The sequence below is a fragment of the Heterocephalus glaber genome, unplaced genomic scaffold (genome assembly GCF_053883595.1).
Source record: "Heterocephalus glaber isolate CG9 unplaced genomic scaffold, H.glaber_assembly_v1.0 deba00001452, whole genome shotgun sequence".
Classification (NCBI taxonomy): domain Eukaryota; kingdom Metazoa; phylum Chordata; class Mammalia; order Rodentia; family Bathyergidae; genus Heterocephalus; species Heterocephalus glaber.
Window position 1 is genome coordinate 15,382,018 of NW_028258302.1, and position 24,486 is coordinate 15,406,503.

A 24,486-nucleotide genomic window follows, 5' to 3' on the forward strand; every position below is an offset into this window, starting at 1 on the left:
ACTGCAGAGGTTCTTCCAGCGAGGCATCTGGACTGCCTCTGTTTACAGGCTGGCCTATTTGTGGCCATTCATCAGTCTCCCCAAGTTCCTGGTCATCTGTCAGCTGCTGCCCCCACCTCCAGCCTAGAGCCTGTGCTCTCCCTTGATGTTAACAGGGCACCATGGTTTTCAGTTATCTGGGCCTTTCTAGCAACTGTGGAGTGGGAGGGAGTCTAAGGCTCAGAGAAGTCACAAAGTTAGTGGGTCACTCAGCTGATGACCAGCTCAAGACCCCAAAGCTGACTTCCTTGGTAAAGTCCCCAGCTATACTCAAGATCCTTCTGAGTCTGTTAGTCCTTTCCTGGAGAGGCTGGGGTAGGCCTGCCAGCCCATCCTCAACTGAAAATAAGGTGGAAGATGATCAGGACTCCCCTCTCACCCACTCCTCACTTGGAGCCGTCCTTTTTTGTTTTGGTGAGGGGGTGTTAAGACAGTCTTACTATGTAGCTCAGACTGGCCTGGAACTCAAGAAATCCTCCTGCCATCCCCTGAGTGCTGAGATTACAGGTGAGCAGCCCCATACCAGGTTTTTATTTTTATTTTTTTGGAGACAGGGTCTCACTGTGTAGCTCAGGAACCAAAGCCTTTTTTATTGCACCACCACTCGGGCCATAGCTTGGAAAGCAACTACTAGACAAACTGTACTTGTCATTCAGTTTCCTATTAGAGGCACAGGATGGTCCCCTGGGGCTGTGACCACAGGAACCAGTTATAGTTCCAACAATCTAACTGGTTGTTTTCCTTAGGCACTGCTGTCTCGTCCTGGGCAAGGCCTCCACAAAAATGAATTGTCCAGGCTGGGGTATGGCTCAGTGTTAGAACACTTGCTCAGCATGTGTGAGGGTTTGATCCTCAGCACTACCAAATGAACAAATGAAAGAAATAACCACAGTGCACCAGAGCCGAGAGTAGGAGTGAGACAGCAGTCTCTTCACTCCTTGGCCATAGAACACCATTTTCCAAAGGACCTTGTGAACCACTATTTGCATTCCCAGAAAAAAAAAAACGGCTGATCAAGCTTGGGAAACAGACAAAACCTGGTATTGCTGTAACCTCTTGGCCCCTGCACTCAATGACCTCCACCCTCTGGCTGGAGCAGGTCCAGGCCACCTCTAAGAGGCTGGATCTGGGCAGAGGTGAAGCCCACTGAGGAGCCCTAGAATGTACAGAGCTCCAGGTTAGAGCCACAGTGGGCCTCACCAGACTTCACCCTGCCCACCAGCCTGGTCCTTGACCCACACAGAACAGATGTGAAGCCGAGGCAGTCCTGTCTCCCTCTCCTGAGCCAGACAGTGTCATCCAGGCCTTGCTCTTTTGCCCCTGGGAAATAGTCCGTAGTTTGAAAAGCATTTAATTCAGGGCTCAGGAATAGGTGGTTATCTTATAGAGAAAAAAAATCAAATCGTTATATCCAGCTGGTCTTAATCTTTGCTAGGTCATGAGACCCCTTGAGAATCTAACATGTTCTGGTCTTTTCAGCCAGAAAAATTCACCTCTGCCCAATACTATAGAGACTAAAAGCCTTGTCCTAATCTTCCCTATAAGTAACGGGAAGAAACACAGGGCAAGAAAAGGACTTGTCCTAGGGCATATGGCAGAATCTGGGCAAGAAGCCACAAGCTGGTCCTAGGGAAAGGCCAGAGGGAGGAGAGGACACCGGTGGAGCTGGGTAAATAGCTTTAATGTGTAACAGGCCAACCAGAGAGGAGAAGAACCCCCAAGACCCCAGCCCTTCTCCCATGATGTCCTGGAACCCATGTACCCGGGCCTGCCCTGGCCCTGAGGCTCCCCAAATCCCAGGGAATAGTGAGAAAGGAAGTTGGATGGCTAGAGGCTCAGCCCCAAGAGTTCAGGGAGGTAAGCACAAAACTAGTTGAATTTGGCCTTGGAGAAGTCCATCTCTGGATGCTGATCCATAAACCTGGGGAAATGGAAGCAGGAGGTTAAACAGGCTGTCCTCCCCAAAACACAGGAATCAAGTCTAACCTCTTTAGAACCCTGAGAAATGTACCCCTGGGCTAGACAAGGCCCCAGGTGTCTGAGGCCCATGTGAGCCCCTAAGGCTGGAAACAGGTGCCAGTGACCGCCTGTTACCCTTTGCTTTCTACCTAGCTGGCCTTGCCCTCGAGATGACCTCAGCAAGTGATTAGGATAGGCAAGCCAAGGCCATAAAGCCATACACTTGGCTGGCTCATGCTGGAAGGGGGCAGGGAAGTTTATCCTGCTGGATGACCCACTCTTTGCTGTCACCCAGGTCTAACCTCCCAGGCACCCACCCTCCTGACACCCCCATCTCTGAGGTGCTTACTTTTTCAGGATCTCCTGTTTCTTCTGCTCATCCGAGGTGGGCAGCCCCATGGACTTCTGTCTCTGGTCATACATCATTTTTTCCACCATGCTCCGTGTCTCACTGTCCAGATCTGACAGCTGAGGGCAGGCAGAGACAAGGATGGGTGATGCTTAGGGACCACCTAGGACCCTCCCTTCCCTGCTGAAACTCCCCCAACCAGCTGGGGCTCACCTTGGAGTTCTCAGGGTTAATCTTCTTGGTATTGATCTCGGGGTCTCCAGACACCAAACGGCTCCACCACTCCATCTTATTGATCTGTGAAGAGGAAGACACCCAGGGGGAAGTTGTGCCCCAGAAGTTTCTCTCAACATTTCCAGGACCAAACTATTTCCCATCCATATCCTGTACCTGAGACCCACACAGCCCTGCACTAAACCAGGGGCACAGATGAGCCTGCTCACTGCGCGCCACTCCCCCAGAGGAGGCCAGTGGTTAGACGTCACTGTGATACGAGAAAGGAGAAAGAACAGAAGGAGACAGTCATCTAGGGTGTGGAGAAAAGCTGGAGCAACACAGGCTAAGCCTTAAAATATAAGCAGTACATGGCAGCAGAGGACAAAAAAAAAAATTGGGAAAGAACATTTCGGCTGGGAGGAAAGCAAGTGCAAGGGTAGTCAGGTGGTCTGCGACAGACCTCTGCAGGGATCCTTTATAGAAGGCCATGATTTACTGGTATCTGCCCCACCTCCCTGGGAAGGCAATGAACTGGAGAAGCAGTCTTTCTGAGGGCACTTTGCTTTTCTACGTTTTGCTCACTATTCTCTCTCCAGCCTTAGAAGAGCAGCTGGCGTGCAGTGGGTGTTCAATATGTGCAGAACTAAATACGTGCAAATCTGATGGAAAAGAGGCTGGGCCCAAAGACTACCCAGCCCTGACCCAATCCCCCACACCCCCACTGCCACCCATCTTAGAGGAGCAGGGCAATCTCAGCATTTTCCTGACTTCAAAACAGACTACTTTAAAGGGTCTTGCTATGGGAATTAAGTAGGACAATTCCAATGGCCCCAAGTATAGCCCAAGTGGACAGCAGACCCTCCCACCCCAACTCCCACTGTCAGCACTCAGGCTAAGAGGGCAGGCCACACATACCTTCTCCAAATGCACAGTTACCACCTTGCTGTCCTCGATGAGCCATGAGCTCTCTTCCACCTTCACCTCGTTGTAGAGCTCCCCGTCAATGACTGCTGGCTGCCCCTTGAGCCCCACCCGGAGGTGCCGTCGCTGGATGTCCACCACCACATCCTTCCCCTTCAGCCGGAAGTTGACATGGAAGGGCACAGCCAGCTGCATGGAACACAGGCAGTCAGGAGGGGTCAGCGGGAGCTGCCAGGACCCCAGGATGGCTTCCCAGCCCTTGCCCCTGGCCCGGGCCACTCACGTCCAGCTCTGACAGGGTCTGGGTCCAACGGTAATTGGGCAGGTCGGCCCCATTTCCTAAGTTGGGCTTCAGTTTCCCTTTGTCTTTCTCATCCTCCTCCTCTTCATCCTCCGCAGACTCCTGCTCAGTCAGTGGTGCTCAGCTACTTACTTGACAGACACAGACTGAACCCCCACTAAGCCAGGCCCAGCGCTAGCATGGAGCATATAGCCACAACACAAAACAGACCTGGTCCCTGTCCACTCTGTGCAGGGGCAGACTCCCAAACCCTGATTGACAGGGACACAGAGGTAAAACCAGTTTTTGATCTCTGCCCAGAAGTGCAAACTATTATACCACATGACAAAGGACATGGCTGGGCCCAAGACCTTCACCCACCTGTGATGGTGCCTGTACAGGCACTGCCCTCTCTGGCTCTTGGCTTTCCTGTCCAAGATAAAGGCCAGTGGGTTTCCTGTTTGTTTTTTTGGTACCGGGGATCGAACTCAGGACCTTGTACTTGCAAGGCAGGCGCTGGAACCACTAAGCTAAATCCCCGGCCGTCTGTTTTTTAAACTCAAATCCATTTGTCCCATGTCTCTGAATGGGATGTTGAAATATGGGGAGAATCCCCAAAGCTGGGGGCAGGGAAGGGGAAAGGAGAACATTCCAGAGAAAGAAGAAGGCCAGTGCCCAACCCCCTGTCTAGGTCTGAGAGCCTTCAGTCCATCTCACCTGCTTCTCTGGGGGGCCAATGCTGCCATTCTTAAGCTGGGCCTCATGATTCTCTGCATCCTTTTTCTGTGGCAAAGGACACAGCAGTTGGCAACAAGACTTCACTTCCCAGTGCCAACAGGACTCTGGGGGGTGCAGGAGGGAAGCCAGTTTCACCTTGTCAAGTTCCAACTGCAGCCTTTCTGCCTCCTCATCAGTCAGCTCCTGGATCTGTGGCCCAGAGTTCTCTGCCTTGGCTTCCTTGGCCAGCCTGGCTGCCCGCTCTGCCTTCTCCCTCCGCTCAGTCTCCTGCCGAGCTCGCTTCTCCTGCCGGGCCTTCTGGGCTAGTTGGTTGTGGTGGTTAAAAGTCTGTGTGATGAGCTGGGGGAGGCAGAGAAGGCGATGAGTCATGAGAGCAAGCCACAGTGTCCCAAAGAGTAGAGTCCAGTCCCATTTCTTTTTTTTTTTGGTACCGGGGTTCAAACTCAGGTCCTTGCAGCGCAAGGCAGGTGGTGAAACCACTGAGCTAAATCCCTGGCCCTGTCCAGTCCCACTTCTATCTGCTGAGTATCAGGTTAAGTACTGTATGCAGAAACTCAGTTTTCTCACCCCAAAAATGGGGATCACACACCCATCTCAGACCTGCAATTTATACACCTGAAAAGCACCTGGCTCAGTAAGTAGTGGCTGCTTTAGAAAGTGAGGCTGTGCCAAGCAAAACTCAAGCCTCAGGGCCAGACCTGCCTGCTCTAGGATCTCTCCTACCTACACACATCCTATTTCCAGGGCACAGTCCCAGCTGGGCAGCGCGAAATGCTACCTCAGGATGGCAACAGTAACAGGATGCCAGTTTTCCTGAGGGAAAAGGTTGATCTCCCTCTCACCAGCTAGCAAGCCAGCTATTTTGATTCCTTTCTCTCCTACAGGCCTTCCCAGATGTTCCTACCCTGCAATCTGCTAGCTGGCCTCCCTGCCACCCAGGCATTAACCCACTGGCTCCTGTCACTATCTGGGTGTGTGTCCTCGGACAAGTGAACAACTCTGACTTTCTTAACCCTGTTTTCCTTGTCTGTCAGCAGTGGATGTGGCAGCACCGAAAAAGATCCTAGTCCACTCCTTGCCTCATCAAAGCGATGTATAAAATGCTGGCTTCCCAACAGCAGCATTTGTTGGCTGGCTGGGCTATATGCATCAGTGGCAGCGGTGCAGAGGAGCACATTCTCTGCTGTAGCAACCAGTGGGAGGCCAGTGGCACCCAGTGTGCTTCTCCCAACCTGCAGCGTCAACACCACCTGGAACCTACTTGAAAAGCCCGATCTCAGGCCTCACTCCAGACCTACTGATCAGAGACTCTGGAGTATGACTGTGCGGTCACCTCTCCATGCCTGTCTAAAGGCAGCTTTGACATACTGTTCTTTGACTAGAATCCCTTTTTCCCTACTCCCAGGTCACCCTCTAAGACCACCTCAAGTGTCTTTTTACCTCTGCTAGACCACACCTGGTGCACACACCAGAAGGCCTCACAGGGCACCCACCATGTGATCACTGGTCTGTAAACCACATTCCAAGCATCTGAATCAAAACAGGAGAGAAGAAGGGGTCTGCAAGGTCCTATAGTCACAGAAGTCACTCATAGGGTCTCACACCTAGAATTCTGCCAAACATCCGTGGCTTCGTATTCATCTTTGCCCTTTCCTCCACTAATTCCCAACCCCCAGCCCCAAGCCACATTCCATAAAGGCCACCAGAAGCACCAGCCCCCCCAACCACATGAGTTTACAGGAAAGGAAGGTAGCTAGGCATAGTGGTGCACACCTGTAATGTCAACACTTGAGAGGCTGAGGCAGTAGAATCGAAGTAAGTTTGAGGGCAGCCTGATCTATATAGCAAGACCCTTCTCAAAAAACAAACAAACAAAAAACAAAAGAGGGAGGTGAAAGAAATGAGCCACCTGAAGGCCACTACAGTCAAGAGAAACAACAGGTCATGAGACAATTACACAGCAGAGTTGCTCCGCCAAGGACCTTGTCCCATGTTTCTAATCAGGGGGACCTTGAACTCAAGCCATTTGCCAAGCAGTGGCCAAGGGGAGGTAAGAGCAGGGCCCTCCCCTCCCAGCCCCAGTAAATCATGTCACATCCCATTTGTCCTATTCCTTCCTAGCTCCTGGAGGTTACCTGAGGGCACAGTCAAGGCCAATCACAGCAGCCTCCAATCCCCCTCCTAGTCTCCTCCCCCCAGAAGGACACCCTGGCGGTCTGGCAGCCTCCTCACAGGTGCCAACCCACAGGCGGTCATGGACTCCAGCTTCAGTCACTGGACACATCTTTAAGAACCATAGCTCAGCAGGGTGGGCCGGGCACATGTGAGCAAAGGCTGTCCCTGACCAGGCTGGGTGACAGGCATAGAGTGTTTCCCAACAGAGCTCAAAGACACTTAAACTGAACCTGGAAGTATGAGGTCCCGAACCTGACCACCCTGTGGGGAGGGCATCCCCCAACACATCTGAGGGAGATGGCACATTCAAACAGTAGACAACAGTGCCTGACTGTGGCAGGGATTCTCAGTAAGAGGGCTGTTGAATTCCTCCCGAGCTCAACAATTCTCCATAGCCCCATCACACCTCTCCTTCCCCCTGCCTCAGTGCCACGGACTACTGGGAGGAAGCAGTAGGTTTGGCCCCTGCCGTTGCACCCCTCCCTAGCTGCCCAACACAGGGCCCCTGGGAAAGGACTGAAAGGTCTCAGCTAGGGTTATCTGGAGGGTTGGTAAACAGCGGCCAGGCCCTCACCTAAGGCACAGATCCAAAGGTCCCCGTCAGTGCAATTATCAGAACATCAGTGAGGGCCACTGCTACCATCCCCAGAACTAACTCTGGGAACCCCTCCCCTAACCCACAACCCAGGGCCCTAATCTTGAATAGTGGCAGCAACATCCATCCAGGTGCCAGAGAGAGCAAAAGAGGTCACTTGTGATCATCAACCTGGTATCAATGTTAGAAGACATAGTGTCCCGCTGTCCTGGCCACCTCAGGCTGAGCCTGTCCCTTTCCCCTAGGGCTGGGGCTCTGGGCCAACCAGCCCACAGCTCCCCATGACACACAATGCAGAGTCCAGCCTTTCAGCCCCTCTGTGTCTGAGTCCTTCTGCCTAGCCACGGTGACCTTGACCTCCAGGAGGTCCTCAGCCCTCTATGGGACCCAATTTGTGTGAGCAGTGGCCATGCCTTCTCCTGGCGGACTCAGGCTCTACTCTGTAGCCCTTTTCCTGCCACAGCGCCATATTCCGCCCCCAATGTTTATGCTGCCTCATACACCCAGGACACCCTTCTGCCCTCCTCAGCTGTCCCAACCTCACTGTGGCTTTCAGGTCACTAAACTGCTGCACCCTCCTCAAAACCTTTCCTGAATCTCAAGTAAGGACCCCACAGATCTGTACTCAACCCTATGGCAGCACCTTCCTCTTTCCCTACAGCCCTTAGAAGCAGGATCTGTGTCTGACTTACCTCTCTAGCACCCAAAGTACTTCAAACATGTTGTTGAAGACAAGAATGTTATGAAATGACTCTTACTATATGCTAATCTACTGAGGACTGTATTTAGCCAGGCATGGTGGTGCACACCTGTAACCCAATCCCGGCACTCAGGAAGATGAGGCAGGAGGATCATCACTTTGAGGCCAGCGTGGGCTACATAGTGAGTTCAAGGTCAGCCTAAACTAAAAAGCCAGACTCTCTCTCTCAAAAAAAAAAAAGGGGGGGGGGCGGGGATTTAGCTCAGTGGTTCTGCCACCTGCCTCACAAGCATAAGGTCCTGGGTTTGATCCCTGGTACCAAAAAAAAAAAAAAAACCGACAGGAAATTTAAAAGAATCAATGACACAAAGAAAAGAATGCCCTGCACCCTTGTAGTTGTTCAGTGGCACAGTGTTTGTCTAACGTGTGTTGAGGCTCTGGGTTCCATCTCCAGTGCCAAGAAGGACAGACAGACAGACAGAAGGAAAGGAGGTGGACAAAGGGAGAGGAGGGAAAGCAAAGAGAGAGTTTAATCCCTGGTACCAAGAAAAAGAGAAGTAAGGAGAGGGATCCCCACCCCCCTCCTACTGGGGATTGAACTCAGGATCTTGCTCTTGCCAGACAGGTGCAGCACCACTGAGCTACATCCCTGGCCCAGGAGAGGGAATTTGAGAAGTGTGATGTGGCATAACAAAGAAACCTCCAGATGCAGAGGGCTGTGACAGTAGTGTAATTCACTCGGGGTGTGCACAGGGAAATGGAGACAGGGCCTGGAACTGCCACTGATAATGGCCTGTGTCCTTTGACACAGACTTCCCCCTTGACTCAGTAACAACAACTGCCAACAGCGTGGTACACATCCACTCAAGTCCATGAGTTTACAGCAACAATGGGGGAAAATCCACCTTATGAGTCACCTTTGGCACTCAGCAAATAATCAAGGAACTGTTCTGAAAGCCGTGAGTAAGGAGCCTTTCAGGCATATCCTTTCTAGGTAACCAGGGGTTAGTGAGGGAAGAGTTTCAGCTGATAAAGGAAGAATAATAATAGAGGCTCAAGTATTTTGCAAACCTCTACAAATACTATAGGTTTAGGCATGATTAACGATTGCTAACATCACAAAATGAGAAACAACTGAACAGTGTGCTTACTGATGGCATATACCAGATCATCTATAAAATAGTTCTGGGGGACAAAAAACCTCAACTAAGCAAATCAAGCCTGTGATTTAACTACCAATACATAGAAAATGCAAAGGACAAAGAAATATATTAGCTGGGCGTGGTGGCGCAGGCCTGTTATCCCAGTACTCCAGGAGTCTGTGGCAGGAGGATCGCAAGTTTGAGCCCAGCCTGGGCAACTTAGTGAGACCCTATCTCAAAATAAAGAATAAGAGGGCTAGGGTTATAGTTTCGTGCAAAGGCCCTGGGTTCAATCTTCAGTGCTGCCAAAACCAAACCAAACCAAAATATATCAAACAACACCATGGGAATATAACCTATCGAAAACACCAACATTTGGTCTTTGTCCCAGGTTACTGAAACAGCTCCTAAATCCTTCAGAATTTCCTGAATGACAGGTGTATCTTTTATTCTAATAAGGGCACTCACTAGGACCCTAATTATATAGCTTCAGAATAGGGGCAGGTCAGAAAGACTCAGCAAGTTCAGAGGGCTGGATCATTCAGAGGCACTCTCCAACTTCCCAGGAGGGGAGAAGACCTAGAGACTGAGCTGATCACCAGTGGCCAATGATTTAATCGTCACGCCTAAGGAAGGAGACCTGCATAAAAATTCCTGAATGACAGGGCTTAGAGAATTCCTGGGTTGGAGAACACATCAAAGTACTAGGAGAAAAGCAAGGCCAAAGAGGCAGGGGAGCTACATACCTCTAATCCCTGCTCTCTGCCTCATTCATCTGGCTCTTCCTGAGTTCTGCCTTCTGTAGTAAACCAGTAATAATAAGGAGAGCAATAATAGTTTGTTTGTTTTTGGTAATGGGGATCGAACTCGGGTCCCTGCGCTTGCCCAACAGGCAGCGAAACCACTGAGCTAAAGCCCTGGCCCAAGGAGAGCAATAGTAGTAAATAAAACACTTTCTCAAGTTCTGAATGCTGATTTATGGTCAAAAGCACTGGGACTTGACTGGTGTGTCAAGAGGGCAGTCTTGTGGGACTCAGCCCTCACCTATGGGGTCTGTTCTATCTCTAGGTGGTTGGTATCAGAATTGAAATGAATCATAGGTTACACAGATCTGTCTGTAGAATTGGTTTTTGGATCAGAAAAAACCCTATGAGCCAGGAGTAGGCCTCAATGGCAGAACATATGCTTAGCATGTTTGAGGCTGTGGATTTGATCACCAACACAAGAAGGAAGGAAGGAAGGAAGGAAGGAAGGAAGGAAGGAAGGAAGGAAGGAGAGAGAGATAGAGGGTTGGTTGGTCTTACACATCTGGTATTAAAAAGAAGTGTCATGAGTGAAAAGTTTATAGGCTATAATAAGAAAAACCCAGATGGTGGGAAATATGCCAGGACAAATGAGCAGATTTGTTTGGTTTTGTTTTTGGTACCAGGAATTGATCTCAGGACCTCGCCACACTTGCCAGGCGGGCACAGTGCTGCTGAGTTACATCTCCTGCCCAAATGAGCAGATTTCTATGACAAATAAATTGCAGGGAAAAACAAAAGGAGGGATCTCAATGTATAGGTTCCTCCTATGAACCAATATAATGTGTAGACTTTTATTTGGATTATGATCAAAGCAACAACAGCAATCAAATGATTCAATTAAAAAATAGGCTAGCCAGGGATTTAGCTCAGTGGTTCTGGTGCCTGCCTCGCAAGCGCAAGGTCCCGAGTTCAATCCCCGGTACAAAACAAAAACAAAAAAAAATAGGCAAAACCACTTGCAAGGCTAAGGCAGGTAGATCACGAATTCAAGGCCAGCCTGGACAATTTAGCAAAACGCTGTCTCAAAAAACAAAACAACAAAAAAACAGATGTACAAATGGCCAACAAGCATATGAAAGATGCTCAACATCACTGATCATTAGAGAATTGCAAATCAAAACCACAATAAGGGAGCCGGGGATTTAGCTCAGTGGTTCTGCCACCTGCCTTGTAAGCATAAGGTCCCGAGTTCTAACCCTGGTACCCAAAAAAACGAACCACAATAAGATACTACCTCACACCTATTAGGATGGATTCTTTAAAAAAAAAAAAAAAGTACTCCTGCTACGCAAGCACAAGGACCCGATCCCTGGTACCAAAAAAAAAAAAAAAAGTACTGATGAACATGTAGAGAAATTGCAACATGTGCATATTGTTGGTGAGGATGTCAAATGGTATATCCACTATGAAAAATAGTATGGCAGTTCCTCAGAATTAAACGTAAGCCAGGCATGGTGGCTCATACCTGTAATCTCAACACCTGGGACCCTGAGGCAGGAGGATCACTGTGAGTTTGAGGTCAACCTGGGCTACACAGCGAGACCTCCCCCCCAATAAACTGAAGAAATTAAATATAGATTACTTCTACTTCTTGGCTGTTGCAAATAATGCTGCCATGAACACAGGTATGCAAGTAAATCTTTTTTTTTTTTTTTTTTGGTTTTTTTTGGTGCCAGGGATCGAACTCAGGACCTTGGCATTGGAACCACTGAGCTAAATCCCCGGCCCCATAAGAAACTTTTTTTTTTTGGTACCGGGGATTGAACTCGGGACCTTGTGCTTGCAAGGCAGGCGCTGGAACCACTGAGCTAAATCCCCGACCCACAAGTAAATCTTTTGATATCAATCATCCGGCTCTCAATTATTTCAGGTATATATCGAGAATGAGACTGCTGGATCATATGGTAATTCTATCTTTAAATTTCTGAGGAACCACCATACTGTTTTCTTTAACAGATACACCATTTGAGATTCCCACCAAAAGTGTACAGGGATTCCAGTTTCTTCACATCTTTGTCAACATTAATTTCCTAGAGTTTCTGTGTTGTTTGTTTTAATGCTATCCAGGCTGGTCTTCGGACTTCCTGGTTCAGCCTCCCAAGTAGCTAAGCCACTGTGCACACCTTTTCCTGTTTTTTTGTTTTTTGACAATAGACAGCCTGGGCATGAAGCAGTATCCTGTCGCTCTGATTTGCATTTCCCTAATGATTACTGATGCTGAGCATCTTCCATAGTAAGTTTAAAAGCTACAGTTCACTTTTATCAGAAATGTCCAAGAGTACCTTTTCTCCATCTCTTTTTTTTGCAGTGCTAGGGATGGAACCCAGGGTCTAGGTAATGTTCTACCACTGAGCTGCATCCCCAAACCCTTCCACATCCTTGTAAGTAATGTTTTTTTAATTTTTTTTTTTTTTGGTACCAGGGATCAAACTAGAGTCCTTGTACTTGCGAGGCAGGCAGCAGAGCCATTGAGCTAAATCCTGGGCCCTGTTCTTTTAATTTTTGATTTAACAGTAAGAAAGGGGAATCTTACTGCTTCTTTAACTTATACTTCTTTACTAGCAAAGGTGAACATCTTTTTGTTTGTGCTTTGGACTCGCTCTTTTGGAAATACCCGTTTTTCTGTCTACCCTTGTCTTGTTAACTTATGAGTTGCTACATATTAAATTATTAAATTTTATCTGTCCTCTGAATTGCACATATTTTTCTAACTTATGTTTTTCCATTGACTTTATAGGTCAAGATGGATCTTTTATCACACATAAGCTGTCACCATTTGGAGAAGCAAACAGCTACCTTCTCTTTTTCTTTTGGTACCAGGGATTGAACTCAGGTCCTTGCGCTTGCAGGCCAGGCGGCAGAACCACTGAGCTAAATCCCCGGCCCTACCTTCTCTTTCATAGCTTCCAGTTTTCCAATCTTAAAGCTTCCCAGTTTTGATATGCTATTTATTTTTATATAAGCAAAACAGACCATATAATTTTGTTTTCATACAAATAAATATCCAACTGTAACAACATGATTAAATCATCCTTTGCCTACTTATCTGAATTACTCCACTGACTATATTAAATCCTCATATATTCCAGACTTTATTTCTGGATTCTCTATTCTGCCTCACTGGTCCTTTTTTTCTTTTATGTCAATACTACTGAAAATTGATTTGGTCATCAAGTCTACAATTCCTTAACAATAATTCCTAGCCCCAAAAGTTATTAAAAACTGAAAAAGTATTTTGAATTTTTTTTCTAAGTTTGTGGCATGAAGATATTTACAGTCCTCATTTCTCCCACTTGTGAGCCAGATGTGGTGGTACACGCTTGTAATCCTAGCACTTGGGTGGCTGAGGCAGGAAGATCACTATGAGTTCAAGGCCAGCCTGAACTACACAGCAGAACTGTACCTCCAAAAAACATTTTTCCCCATTTGATATGTTTGCGGGGAGGGGCAGGCCCACACTATACGTAATTCACTGTCTATGTAACATTGCCACCCTAAAATCCAAAATTCAAAATCCCAAAATACATCTGGCCCCATGAGGTTCAGTAAAGGGATTGTGGGCTGTATTCTCACATGCCAGCCATTTCATCTACATTACCTTTTTTCAATCCTTCAAACAGCCCTCTAAGGTAAAGAACATACCCTGTTACAGGTAAAAATGATTAGATTCAGAAATTTAGTGATCTCTCAAAGCCACACAGTTGCAAAGTGGAAGGGATGGAAGTAGGGGAAAGACCAGGATCCAAACCCATGTCTAACTCCAGCATCTATGCTTTCTTTCTTTTTTTGTGGAGCCAAGGATCAAATTCAGGGCTTCACACGTTAGGCAAGCACTCTACTACTGAGCTATATCCCTGGCCCCAAGGGCTCAAACTTATAACCGCTACACTTAAAATGATGTATCTCCTCATAAGCATAAGGTCCTGAGTTCGATCCTCAGTACTAGAGGAAAAAAAAAAAGATGTATCTGGTAGTCTGCACAAAATAGGTGCTCAACACAAGAGTTACTGTGCTATAACTGAAGACAGCAGAAATGCTAACTAGGTTTCTGCCTGTCTTGAGAATCTGACTTCCTGGGAAAGAGATGGTCCCAAGGGAACAGAGTACAGGGCTATGACAGGCTCTGAGAAGAGACTATGTGGTAGCTACCATCACCCCACAACAGTTCTAAGATATCTTTACTTTTCCCCCTAATACTAGAGATTGAACCTTGGCACAAAACTATATCCCCACCCTTTTACTTTTTGTTTTGCTACATGGTCTTGGCTAAATTACTAAACTGCCCAAACTGTGCTGAAACTTCCAATATACCTAACTCAGCCTCCCAGAGTGTGGGGATTACAGGTGTGCACTATCACACCCGGCACCCCGCCCCCCCATGAAACCCATGAACACAAAGACCATGACTATATTCACTTCTGTAATCCTGAAGTGTCTGGGATAGGACCTCACTCAAGCACAGTGTTAACTATTTGCTAGAACAAGAACCTGGAACTCCTACTGCCAAGCTCCTCTTATTACAGAGTAGCTTCAGAGCATCAGGACATTTTCTAGAGCATCCCAGCTGTTTTGCAAAATGTCTCCTTTCTTTGCTATGTCTCAAATTTAAGTGAAACAAATATTAAGGATTTTTTTTAAAAAATCACAGGTCAGTGACTTTCTACCCTCCTGATTTACTAATTTTTTTCTTCTTTTGAGACAGGATCTCACTGTGTAGACCAAGCTGGTCCCAAAGTCTTGATCCCACTGCCTCAGTCTCCCAAGTGCTGGGATTACAGGCATCTTAACACATCTGGCATGACTTACAAATTTTCAAAAATGAAATTTTAAATTAAGGAATCAGAAGGAAGTTCAAGATCTCAGAATCAGTTCCACAAACCCAATTCCCAAACCACTGATCTTTTGGCCACTATACCTGGGAAGACAATGGATTAGCTGGCTTTGAGTTTTCCCAAAGTTCTCTCTTCAGCTCCGATTTCTAGCAATTGCCCACTCTCATCTCCCAGCTAAGTAGTTAAAAACCTCTTCAGTGAAAAGGGTATCAAGAAGTTTTTGTGACAGTGGGTATGGTGGCACATGCCTGTAATCCAAGCATTTAGGAGGCTGAGGCAGGATTGTGATTTCAAGGCCCACCGGCCCTATGTAACATGAACTTGTCTTTAAAAAAAAAAAAAGCAGCATGGTACCATGGTGTCAGGGACACAAGGTAGGTTCACAGTGATTGTTTTCTACCCTGGTTGTCATAAAACTAGGCTCAAAACTTTACAAAAGGTACGAAACATCTCTGAGCTAGTTTCCTCATCTCTACAATGGGGATAGTTAAGACCTGCACCTGTTCCTTTCATAAGGCTGCTAAAGAATCGTGGGAAACAGCCAATGTACCCAGCAAGGAAGCTTTCATGAGAACTTGCTTCCCTTCTCCCAAGCCTCACCCTAGGGATTCAGCCTCTAGTCATGATTCCTCTGATGCTAAAGGAAGGCCAGATGAACTTTCCTTCTGAATAGAGACCTGCCCAAGAGCTAGGAGTCTCCAGCACTCACCTTCTCTGCCATCCCCTCTTCTCCTCCAACGAAAAAGTCTGTTTTGCGTCGAAGGAAGCTGAAGAAGGTGTTCACAAGCTGAAAGACAAAGGGAGAAGACTGAAGTTATGGGGGTGCTATGCTGGGTACCCTCAACTGCACAGAATTCAACTTCCTTAATGCAGGAGGGACTGTTTCACTGAGCGTCCCAGCCAAGACCCCCTGGTCCCTTCCAGCAGCAAACCTGCCCTAACCTTCTTTGGATCACCTAAGAGGCATATTTCTGACCTTGTGTGTATCTCTGTGCTTGATCCACTTTCCTTGGGGTGCTAGAAGCAGCCTGAGCACACAGCATACTGTTCCTCTTTATCCAGGGCCTAAAATGCTTAAACCCGACTTTCATCTCCGGAAAGTAAAACATCAAGATCCTAAGAGGTGCCAGGAAGGGAGCAAATTAAACCACTAACATGACAGTTAAAATGGACTAACTCTGTCTGGGGGACCAATGCAACCAACTGGATGGGTATGAACACTGGACCAAGGTGTTAAGCTAGGTGATGTGGGGAAGTTTCTGAACTAACACCATAGGACCTAGTTCTAGAACCCTGTGAGGATCAAATGAGGTAATGGAGATCAGCCTTTAGCAGTGTTTGGCATAGAGCAAAAGACTCACTGATAGAAGGTAAAATCTTTGTAACACAGGAACCATCAACCATGGCTTATTCTTTCTTCAGCTACAGCGAGGGCACCTAGACTGTTGCTAAGTTATGGCCTGTCTTAAGTTTTTTGACTTTACAATGGTATAAAAACAACATACATACAGAAATCAAATTTTGAATTTTGATCATTCACTGGGCTAGCAACGTGTGGTTATTCTCTTGCAATGCTAGGCAGTGAGCCTCAGTTCCCCACCAGCTACTCCATCACAAAAGGAAAGAACCAAGGGTCTACAGTGCACTGTGTTGCTAAGCTGTGATGTTCAGTAAATCAGACACATTTTCTGCTCAATCATATTCCCCAAATTACAGTGAGTTTATCAGGATGCAACCCCATTAAATGTCAAAGAGCATCTGTACATGCTTAATGCAATTCTTGCTGAATGAAACAACCTAGTGGTGACCTAGGGTCAACATAAACAAGTCCTTTTGTGCCTGAGTGGCTCTAACCTGATGCTAGAATTATCTCAGTTCTATTGCAATTCTTTTTTTTTGGTAATGGGGATTGAACTCAGGACCTTTCGCTTGCAAGGCAGGCACCAGAACAACTGAGCTAAATCCCCGGCCCTCTATTGCAATTCTTGTTCCAGACACTTTTTCAATTTATTCAAAAATGAACTCATTCCCAAATCCATTTTGTGTCAATAATTTAGGGGGTTGAGGAAAAAGAACCTCTTCACATTTGTAGATCAGAAACACCCTATCATCTCAAAGGGCTTACAAATCCTTGGTCACACAGGCAACTAGGGACAAAGAGTGGGAATGGAAACTCAATGAAAACCTGTCCTGAGTACAACACAGACTCAGCAGTAGATTGTGGAAAGCACACAGGCCTAAGGAGCCTGGTCTGTCCAGGTCAGGAGCTTTGTGATAATCAAATCCCTGTCACTCTCGGGCCTTCGGGGGCTTTATGGAATGTGAGTTCTGGCCTAATCTCAACAGCCTTTTCTACCTCTAACTTTCTGTTTCTGTTTGAAAAAATCAAGTACAAAATCTGTGCTACTAGTTGACCCCTGTCATTCATACAAGATATGTTACTGGGTCATACAAAATGGGTTATGGTCACTCAGCATGAATTGTTTGTAAAATGCTCTGTCTGCTCCAGAAGAGCACGGGCAGGATTCCCAGGATCCAGCTGCTTGAATGTCTGGCACATATCAATCACACAAGTCAAACACATGTCGAATGAACAAGTTTCATTGAGAACTCACAGTCCTTCAAGATACTACTCTCCTATAACTTGAAACAGGGATTTGTAGTTTCATCTTCTAGACAAGGAAAGTGAGACGTAGAGAAGTGGAAGGGTCCCAAATTGGTATGCAGTGGAAACCAACTGTAAATACCAACTGTATTCCCTCATTCAAGGCCAAAAAAGACTACGTGTTAACATCAGCCAGTTCTCCAAGCCCCACCTCGCTCGCACACACTGATAGGCTGGCTCTAAATGTCTGTGCTAGTTCAAAAGATGCTCTTCGGACGCAGCGATCCAGTGGAAACATGGTCAGAAGCATGTACGGCACCAATGAGGGAGCGGGAATCCTAGGCTCTCGGGGAATTTCAGACTAGAACAGGAGCTCCAGAATTGCTAAAACTGGAACTACTGAGAGGCACCGAAGGGCCAAGACCGACAGCAGAGAGGTGAGCCCACCAGCAGGGTGGCCGGACCGGTAGCTAGTGTGTAATCAGACTGTAGGGGAATCTCTGGAGCCCCTGAGGCCAACCTTGGTCGACCTAGGCCCTCAAAGGTGGAAAAGGATGGAGGGACAGTGGCCTGGGCTACGCGTGGGCGAGCGCCGCTGGGCCAGGTGGGCCTACGGCGCGCGGGCCGTTACCTCCTGCACGCCACCCTCGTGCTGTTGCGCCATGGCCAGCAACATGCCGTCGAAACGCTCCTCCTCCTGCTCTCCGCCCATCGCGCCGCTCCCGACCCACGCTTGGAGGTCTGCCCTCGTGTCCCGCACTCTGCCGCTTCCCTTAGATCGCCTTAAGGGCCAACCGCTTGTAGCCCTCTTCCGCAGCGGAGCCGGAAATACGTACGCGCCCCACCGCCCAGGCCCGCCTCCTCTCTCTCTTCCCGCCTCCCTCCAGGCCCATGACCACTTACTGCGCGGTAAACAGCCCGCTTCGGAGCCCATTGGTTATATGCTGAGCCAATCAACAAGCGCGTCCATGACGTAGTAGGCGGTGCCAAAGGTCCGGGAGTTTGGCTTGCGTTGCTATGGTCACCAGATACTTTGGAGCCTTCTAGAAAGCCCTGGACTCAAATGCGGGGGTTGGGGGAGCTGGAGAATATTGGCAGTTGAAAAAGGACTGGGTTCGCTTCTCTCCTTTCCTAATGACTGCCCATCTTGTAGAGCAGTGGAACCGCAAATGCCTTTAGTCACCTCTAGCAACCCTACATTAGGCATTTGAGACTCCCGAGGCACTTCGCATAACAGCCTGTCTCCATGGTTATCACCACATATCCGCAAAGGCCGGCTTTATGGGGATACAAACTTCATTTGCACTTGTGGTGTTACGGTTTGGATCTGAAATGTCCTCTAAAAGCTCTTGTATTGAAGGATTTGCACACATCAGTGTTCATAGGTGGGTCCTTTGGGGGTGTTTTGATCATGAGGGCTCTGACCTCATCAATGTGAATGGATTGGGGGGGGGGGGCTTTGTTATAAAAGCCAGCTCTCTGAGGGGCATAGTGTTGCTCGCCTATAATAGCTCTAGGGCTGAGGCAGGGAGATCACAAGTTCAAGCCCAGCCTGGGCAATTTAGTGCCTTAGACCCTGTCTCAAAAAAGAAAAGGGTCTAGGAATTTAACTCAGTGCAAGCTTCCTATTTGCTTCCTGGCTGCCATGAGGTGAGCAGCTTTGGTCCCCCACATGCTCCCTGCCATGATGTTCTGTGAAAAGATGGGGCCAAGTGACCAGAGTAAATCATTCCTCTAAGTTGTTCTTCTCTGGTATTTTTTTCACAGCGATGGAAAGCTGACTAATACAGAAGGTCTCCACGCTTGATTTAACACTCTTCAGTTGAAGCCTTGAAATTCTTAGTGTGGTAATTGCTAAAGATCTCCACATTTCATTTTACATTGGTCCCCACAAATTATGTAACAGGTGCTGTTAATGACTCCTGTTAAAGTTAGCAGGGTTGGGCCCGGGATTTAGCTCAGTGGTTTCGCTGCCTGCTGTGCAAGCGCAAGGACCTGAGTTCAATCCCCGGTACCAAAAAAAAAAAAAGTTAGCAGGTTTTATGGGATACTATGGACTCCTTCTAGAGAGTCTTTCCGGGTTTTCATTGTCCTGAACAAAGATGCATAAGTGAAAAGGGTAACAAGGTTTTACATTTATTAAAGGTTGAAAAAGAGGTATGCTCTGCAAAGTGACAGCTGACCACTAAGAGCACAGTGGCCATGCGGTTGGGGAGGACTTCTTTTATGTCCCTTGTTCCTTAGGCTCATGGCAGATTGAGGCTATCCTGTCAAAAGCCTGCTTGATCTCACACCAGAAGAATTGAAGATAGTGCTTTCTGGTTGTTCCTAGGTGCAGGACTTGTTTTTCTGCCCATGTGTCCTGGATGTCCGTGATTGACAGGTCACACTCACATCCTAACTTCCTGCCTCATTAATATGGGGGACAGGTCCCAGCAGTTTCAGGCCAACCCCTGTACTTATGCACTAAATCTCATCATCTTACTCTTTCTGGAGATTCTTCCCTGTAATTCATTATATTTCTTCTAGGCCCTGCATCACATATTTGTTTCTTCTGGATTATTCCCTTCAATTCACAAATGTGCTTTAATGTCACTTTTTTTTTTTGGTACCGGGAATCAAACTCAGGACCTTGAGCCTACCAGGCAGATTCGGTGCCACTGAACTAAATCCCCAGTCCTCACTTTTTTTTTTTTTTAGCTATTGTATGACCCCACTTTCTCCTTCTGCTGCCATCACACTTTCAGTTCATTCACAGGAAGACCTGAAAAGATTGCTGTGTTTGCCAGGTTCAGTGGCACATGCTTATAATCTCAGCTACTCAGGAGGCTGAGGGAGGAGGATTGCAAGTTAGAGCCTGGCCTGGGCAGTTTAGTAAGCTCCTGTCTCAAAATTTAAAAAAAAATTTTTAAAGAACATTGTACTTGTTTCTTCATTTTCTCAACTTCCACCTCTCCTCAATTTACTCAAATTAGTCTTAAAAGTTTTGGATAAAGTCACAACACTAAATTGCCAAAGCAAATGAACCACTATTATCTTACCTGACCTCTCAGCTACATGTGACACAAGTGACCTTCTTTCAGGAAACATTTTCTTCCTTTAGATTTCTGTTATGGACTGAACTGTGTTCCCTCAAAATTCATATGTTGAAGCTCTGACCCCACTGTGACTGTTTTTGGAGAAAGGGTTTTCAAAGAGATCACTATGGTTAAATGATTCTGTATAGGTAGGTCCCTAATCCAAGAGGATTGGTGTTCTTACAGGAAGAGGAACAGACATCAGGGATAAACACACAGGAAAGACATGCCAAGGACACTGTGAGAAGGCATTCGCTATCTACAAACCAAAGAAGGAGGCTTCAGGAGAACCCAAACTACTGACACTCTACCTCAGACTTCCAGCTTCTAGAACTGTAAGAAAATAAATTTCTTTTGTTCTCTCTCTTTTTTTTTTTGGTACTGGGGATCAAACTTGGGTCCTTGCGCTTGCACAGCAGGCAGCACAACCACTGAGCTAAATCCCCAGCCCTTCTCTCTCTCTTTTTAAGATAGTCTCACAATGTATTTCAGGCTCGTCTTGAACTCACTATGTAACCCAGGCTGGCCTTGAACTTGAAGCAATCCTCCTGCCTCAGCCTCCTAAGTGCTGGGATTACAGGCATGTGCCATGATGCCCACTGAGAAAACAAATTTCTGTTAAAATTTGCTTAAACCACCGAATCTGTGGTGTTTTCTTACAGTACTCTGAGCAGACCAATACAGTTTCTGTGTCACGCATTCATCTGGTTTTATGCTAATGTCACAAGTACTCTTTCTCCGTGTGCTGTGCTGCCCAGAATTGTAAATGCTGGAGGCTCTGCCTTCTGCTCTGTCCTCTTTCTTCTCTATGAGGGGTTGGAGATTTAGCTCAGTGGTTCTGGAGCCTGCCTCACAAGCACAAGGTCCGGAGTTCGATCCCTGGTACCAAAAAAAACAAACAAACCAAAAAAAACAAAACAAAATAAACTTCTCTTTCTTCTCTATGTATCCCTTCTCCTCAGATAATGTCAATGTTGTGGCTTGTGTCTAGATGTTCCCTCAAAGCCTCATGCAGTCTTTTTCAGAGGTTGCTGAATCTGGAATGTGTGATGCTGGGATTGAGGGTGTGCGGTTACTAAACCACTACACGAGTGACTGGTTGGGCACCGCCCTAATCCCAGTGGTCTGGGTAAGATAAAAAGGGCAGGAAGATGCTGTTAAGGTTCCCTTGTTGCCTTTGCAACCATGTGGACACCATGAACTATTCCTTCTCTGTGATGCCCCTCTGGCATGTGCCACCCTGCCTTGGAGCCAGCTGATTATGGACTGAAACCTCTACCAACTGTGAGCTAAATAAACTCTTTCCCTTTAACTTTGGGTGTCAGGTATTTTATCTCAGCAATGAGAGAAAAGTAACTGACACAGTCATGCTATTTCCCATCCAGACCTCCCATAAGCTCCACCCTCATCTATCTGCCTACCTCCTGGACAATGCCACTTGGATGCCTAACAGGTATCTTAAAACCCACATGGGGCCAGGGATTTAGCTCAGTGGTTTCACTGCCTGCTGCGCAAGCACAAGGACCCGAGCTCGATCCCTGGTACCAAAAAAAGAAAAACCCAGAAAAACCCCACATGGCTAGAAGAAAAAACCCCCCACATTGGGAAGATTAAAAGATCTGGAGATGGGTGGTGGTGATGGCTGTATAACACATGAATGTACCTAATGCCACTGAACTATACATTCAAAATGACTAAAAAGAGCCAGACATGGTAGTATACACCTGGAATCCCAGCATCCTGGGAGGCTGGGCAGGAGAATGCAAGACATGGACCACCATGCCTGGCTAAGTCAGTATCATCTCTTGCTTGGAGAACTACTTTTATAGTTTCCTAACTGGTCTCCCTACCTCCTTTCTTTTACCCTCCACCAAGCAGCCGGCCTTCTAAAGCAGTGATGGAAACCTTTTAGAGCTTTCAATGATTACAAACAGCTGGCTGTGGCACGTGTGCCATAGGTTCACCACTACTGTTCCAAAGTATAACCTGGATCTCATTACTCCCTTGCTTAAAATCAGCCTTCAGTGGATTGCCACTGCATTCAGGATAAATCCCAACCCAGCTGTGGCTCCCAAGGAGCAAGGCCATCAAGGTCCTGCCTGCCTCTCCAGCCTTGTCTCGTCCCCCTCTCCCCTTTACTCTTTGCTGCCTTCCTTCACTTCCTCAAATCCCTGTTCTTATCCCTAGGCCTTTATCAGCTAACTCCTTCCCATCCATCAGGTCCCAACCCAAATGCCTCTTCCTCTTTGAGGCTGCTACTGAAATTGATACACAGATTAAGCCTCCATCTCCATGATTTTTGCTAAGTGCCCTCTGCCTGTGTGTGTGTGTGTGTGTGTGTGTGTGTGTGTGTGTGTGTATGCACGCTACAGGGGATTGAACCCAGGGCCTTTTCACTGAGCTACATCTTCAACCCTTTTCAATTTTTAATTTAAAGACAGGGTCTCACTAAGTTCTGTGTTGCCCAGGCTGGGCTGGAACTCACAGTCGTCCAGCCTCAGCCTCCTAGAGTACTAGGATTACTTCTCATTTTTTGTAATTAATTACTACAATTGATTAAACTATATATAAATATACCATTTAAAATTTTTGGTTCCACATCCATATCTTCTCACTGGAATATAAATTCATAGAAGCTAGTGCCTGTCTGATTCATCTGAGTCTCAAATATAGTAGAAGCTTAATACATATTTGTAGAATGAATCAATGGTCTTTGCCTAATACCATTGACTCTCACCACATATAATGTCAGTAAAATTTACTGACATTCTGTGAAATGTCCTGTACTACACTGAACACTTTAGAAGCATTATCATGTTCCTATGGTATAAATGCTGTTTTTATTTTCATTTGGGAATGAAGAGAAATAAAATTATGTGCCCATGTTCACATGGCTGAAAGGGCAGGCAGGATTCAAACCCATGTAGCCAACTCCAGAATCCACACCTTGCCTTCTTCACCTTAGGATTCTGCCTGCCTGAGCTAGCATTCTCATTTTATAAATCAGCCCAGGGCACTTGTATGCTGTGACTCTTCCCTAAGAGGCCAAGGCCCAATCTTGAACTGTGGTGAGTTCACAGAGCTAACATATGTGGTCCAACAAGTCCTCTTGGTGAACAATCTCCCTTGATGACCTCTGGCTCCATTGGCACTGAACGCTACCAACAGCAGGGACAGAGGTGGTCACAATACCTGTACTAAGTGTTCTATTAGGGATGTAGACCAGGTGCTCTGTAAACACAGAAAGGAGTATTTTCTTCCTCCCACAGGTGGAAAAGGAAAGTCTGTGCCAAAACATTAACATTTTGAGCTGGATTGCATAAACTGCACAGGAATTTGGCAAGCACAAAGGATAAGGCAAAGGCATCCCTGGCAAGGGAACAGCATGAGCCAGTGATGGTGAACCTGTTAGAGGTTTCAGTGATACAAACAGCTTGCTGGAGCATGCATGCCATAGGTTCACCATCACTGACATAGGCAAATGCTTGGAAGTACAAAGAAGGTATGTAATCTGTTCAAGGACCAAAAAGGCAGTGAGTGGAAGGCTTTCTAACTGCCAATTCCAATTCTCAGCCCAGGGCTGGGGATTTAGCTCAGTGGTTCCGCTGCTTGCCTCGAAAGCGGAAGGACCCAAGTTCGATCCCCAGTATAAAAAACAAAAACAAAAACCAATTCTCAGCCCAGGCCCTCTGTAGCCCACGACCTGTCAGTTGTCACTGCAATGAATCTGAGGCCTCTGTACACAAGAGCAAATCTGGGCACCCCGACACGGGATTTTGTAAGCACTTGCACATACGTTGTCTTAAGGCATGTGCTTTAGTTTTACAGATAATTCCCAGCCCACTACCTGACTGACACAGAGTATGTGCTCAATAAGTGGCAGTTATTAGAATTATAGCAATTGATAATAAAACTTTCATTCCATTATTACATGAGGATTTATAGATAATTATGATGTCAAATTACTTTGTAAACCATAAAGTGCTAAACAGATGGAAAGGTATTGTCTTGAATTTTTCCTCCAGAAAGCTTCTAAATTCAAGCTCCATTAC

At 46.9% G+C, this 24,486-nt stretch overlaps 1 protein-coding gene and 1 long non-coding RNA gene across 5 annotated transcripts in view; one reads left to right on the top strand and one right to left on the bottom strand.

Moving 5' to 3' along the window:
* Positions 1-1,699: 1,699 nt before the first annotated feature.
* Positions 1,700-24,486, bottom strand: part of Nudc (nuclear distribution C, dynein complex regulator) — a 36,542-nt gene continuing 13,755 nt past the window's right edge. Inside the window, exons 1-9 of one of the 3 annotated variants that reach the window (XM_004850680.4) lie at positions 17,989-18,193; positions 15,462-15,539; positions 4,638-4,841; positions 4,482-4,547; positions 3,768-3,887; positions 3,479-3,673; positions 2,561-2,644; positions 2,348-2,466; positions 1,700-1,960 (exon numbers count right to left, since the gene is read on the bottom strand). In XM_004850680.4, coding sequence (XP_004850737.2) covers positions 1,909-1,960; positions 2,348-2,466; positions 2,561-2,644; positions 3,479-3,673; positions 3,768-3,887; positions 4,482-4,547; positions 4,638-4,841; positions 15,462-15,539; positions 17,989-18,069 — 999 coding nt within the window. In that variant the 5' untranslated portion in view covers positions 18,070-18,193 and the 3' untranslated portion in view covers positions 1,700-1,908. Of the gene's footprint in view, positions 1,961-2,347; positions 2,467-2,560; positions 2,645-3,478; positions 3,674-3,767; positions 3,888-4,481; positions 4,548-4,637; positions 4,842-15,461; positions 15,540-17,988; positions 18,195-24,486 lie in introns of those variants that run through there. The other 2 variants (XM_013074290.3, XM_004850682.4) reach the window with 2 other exon arrangements.
* On the top strand, positions 18,307-21,369 carry LOC110350426 (uncharacterized). 2 transcript variants are annotated; one of them, XR_002396998.2, is made up of 4 exons: positions 18,307-18,742; positions 19,125-19,204; positions 20,621-20,769; positions 20,927-21,369. It is a non-coding gene; the product is annotated as an uncharacterized LOC110350426 (long non-coding RNA). The 2 variants fall into 2 exon arrangements; XR_002396996.2 differs by lacking the exon at positions 19,125-19,204.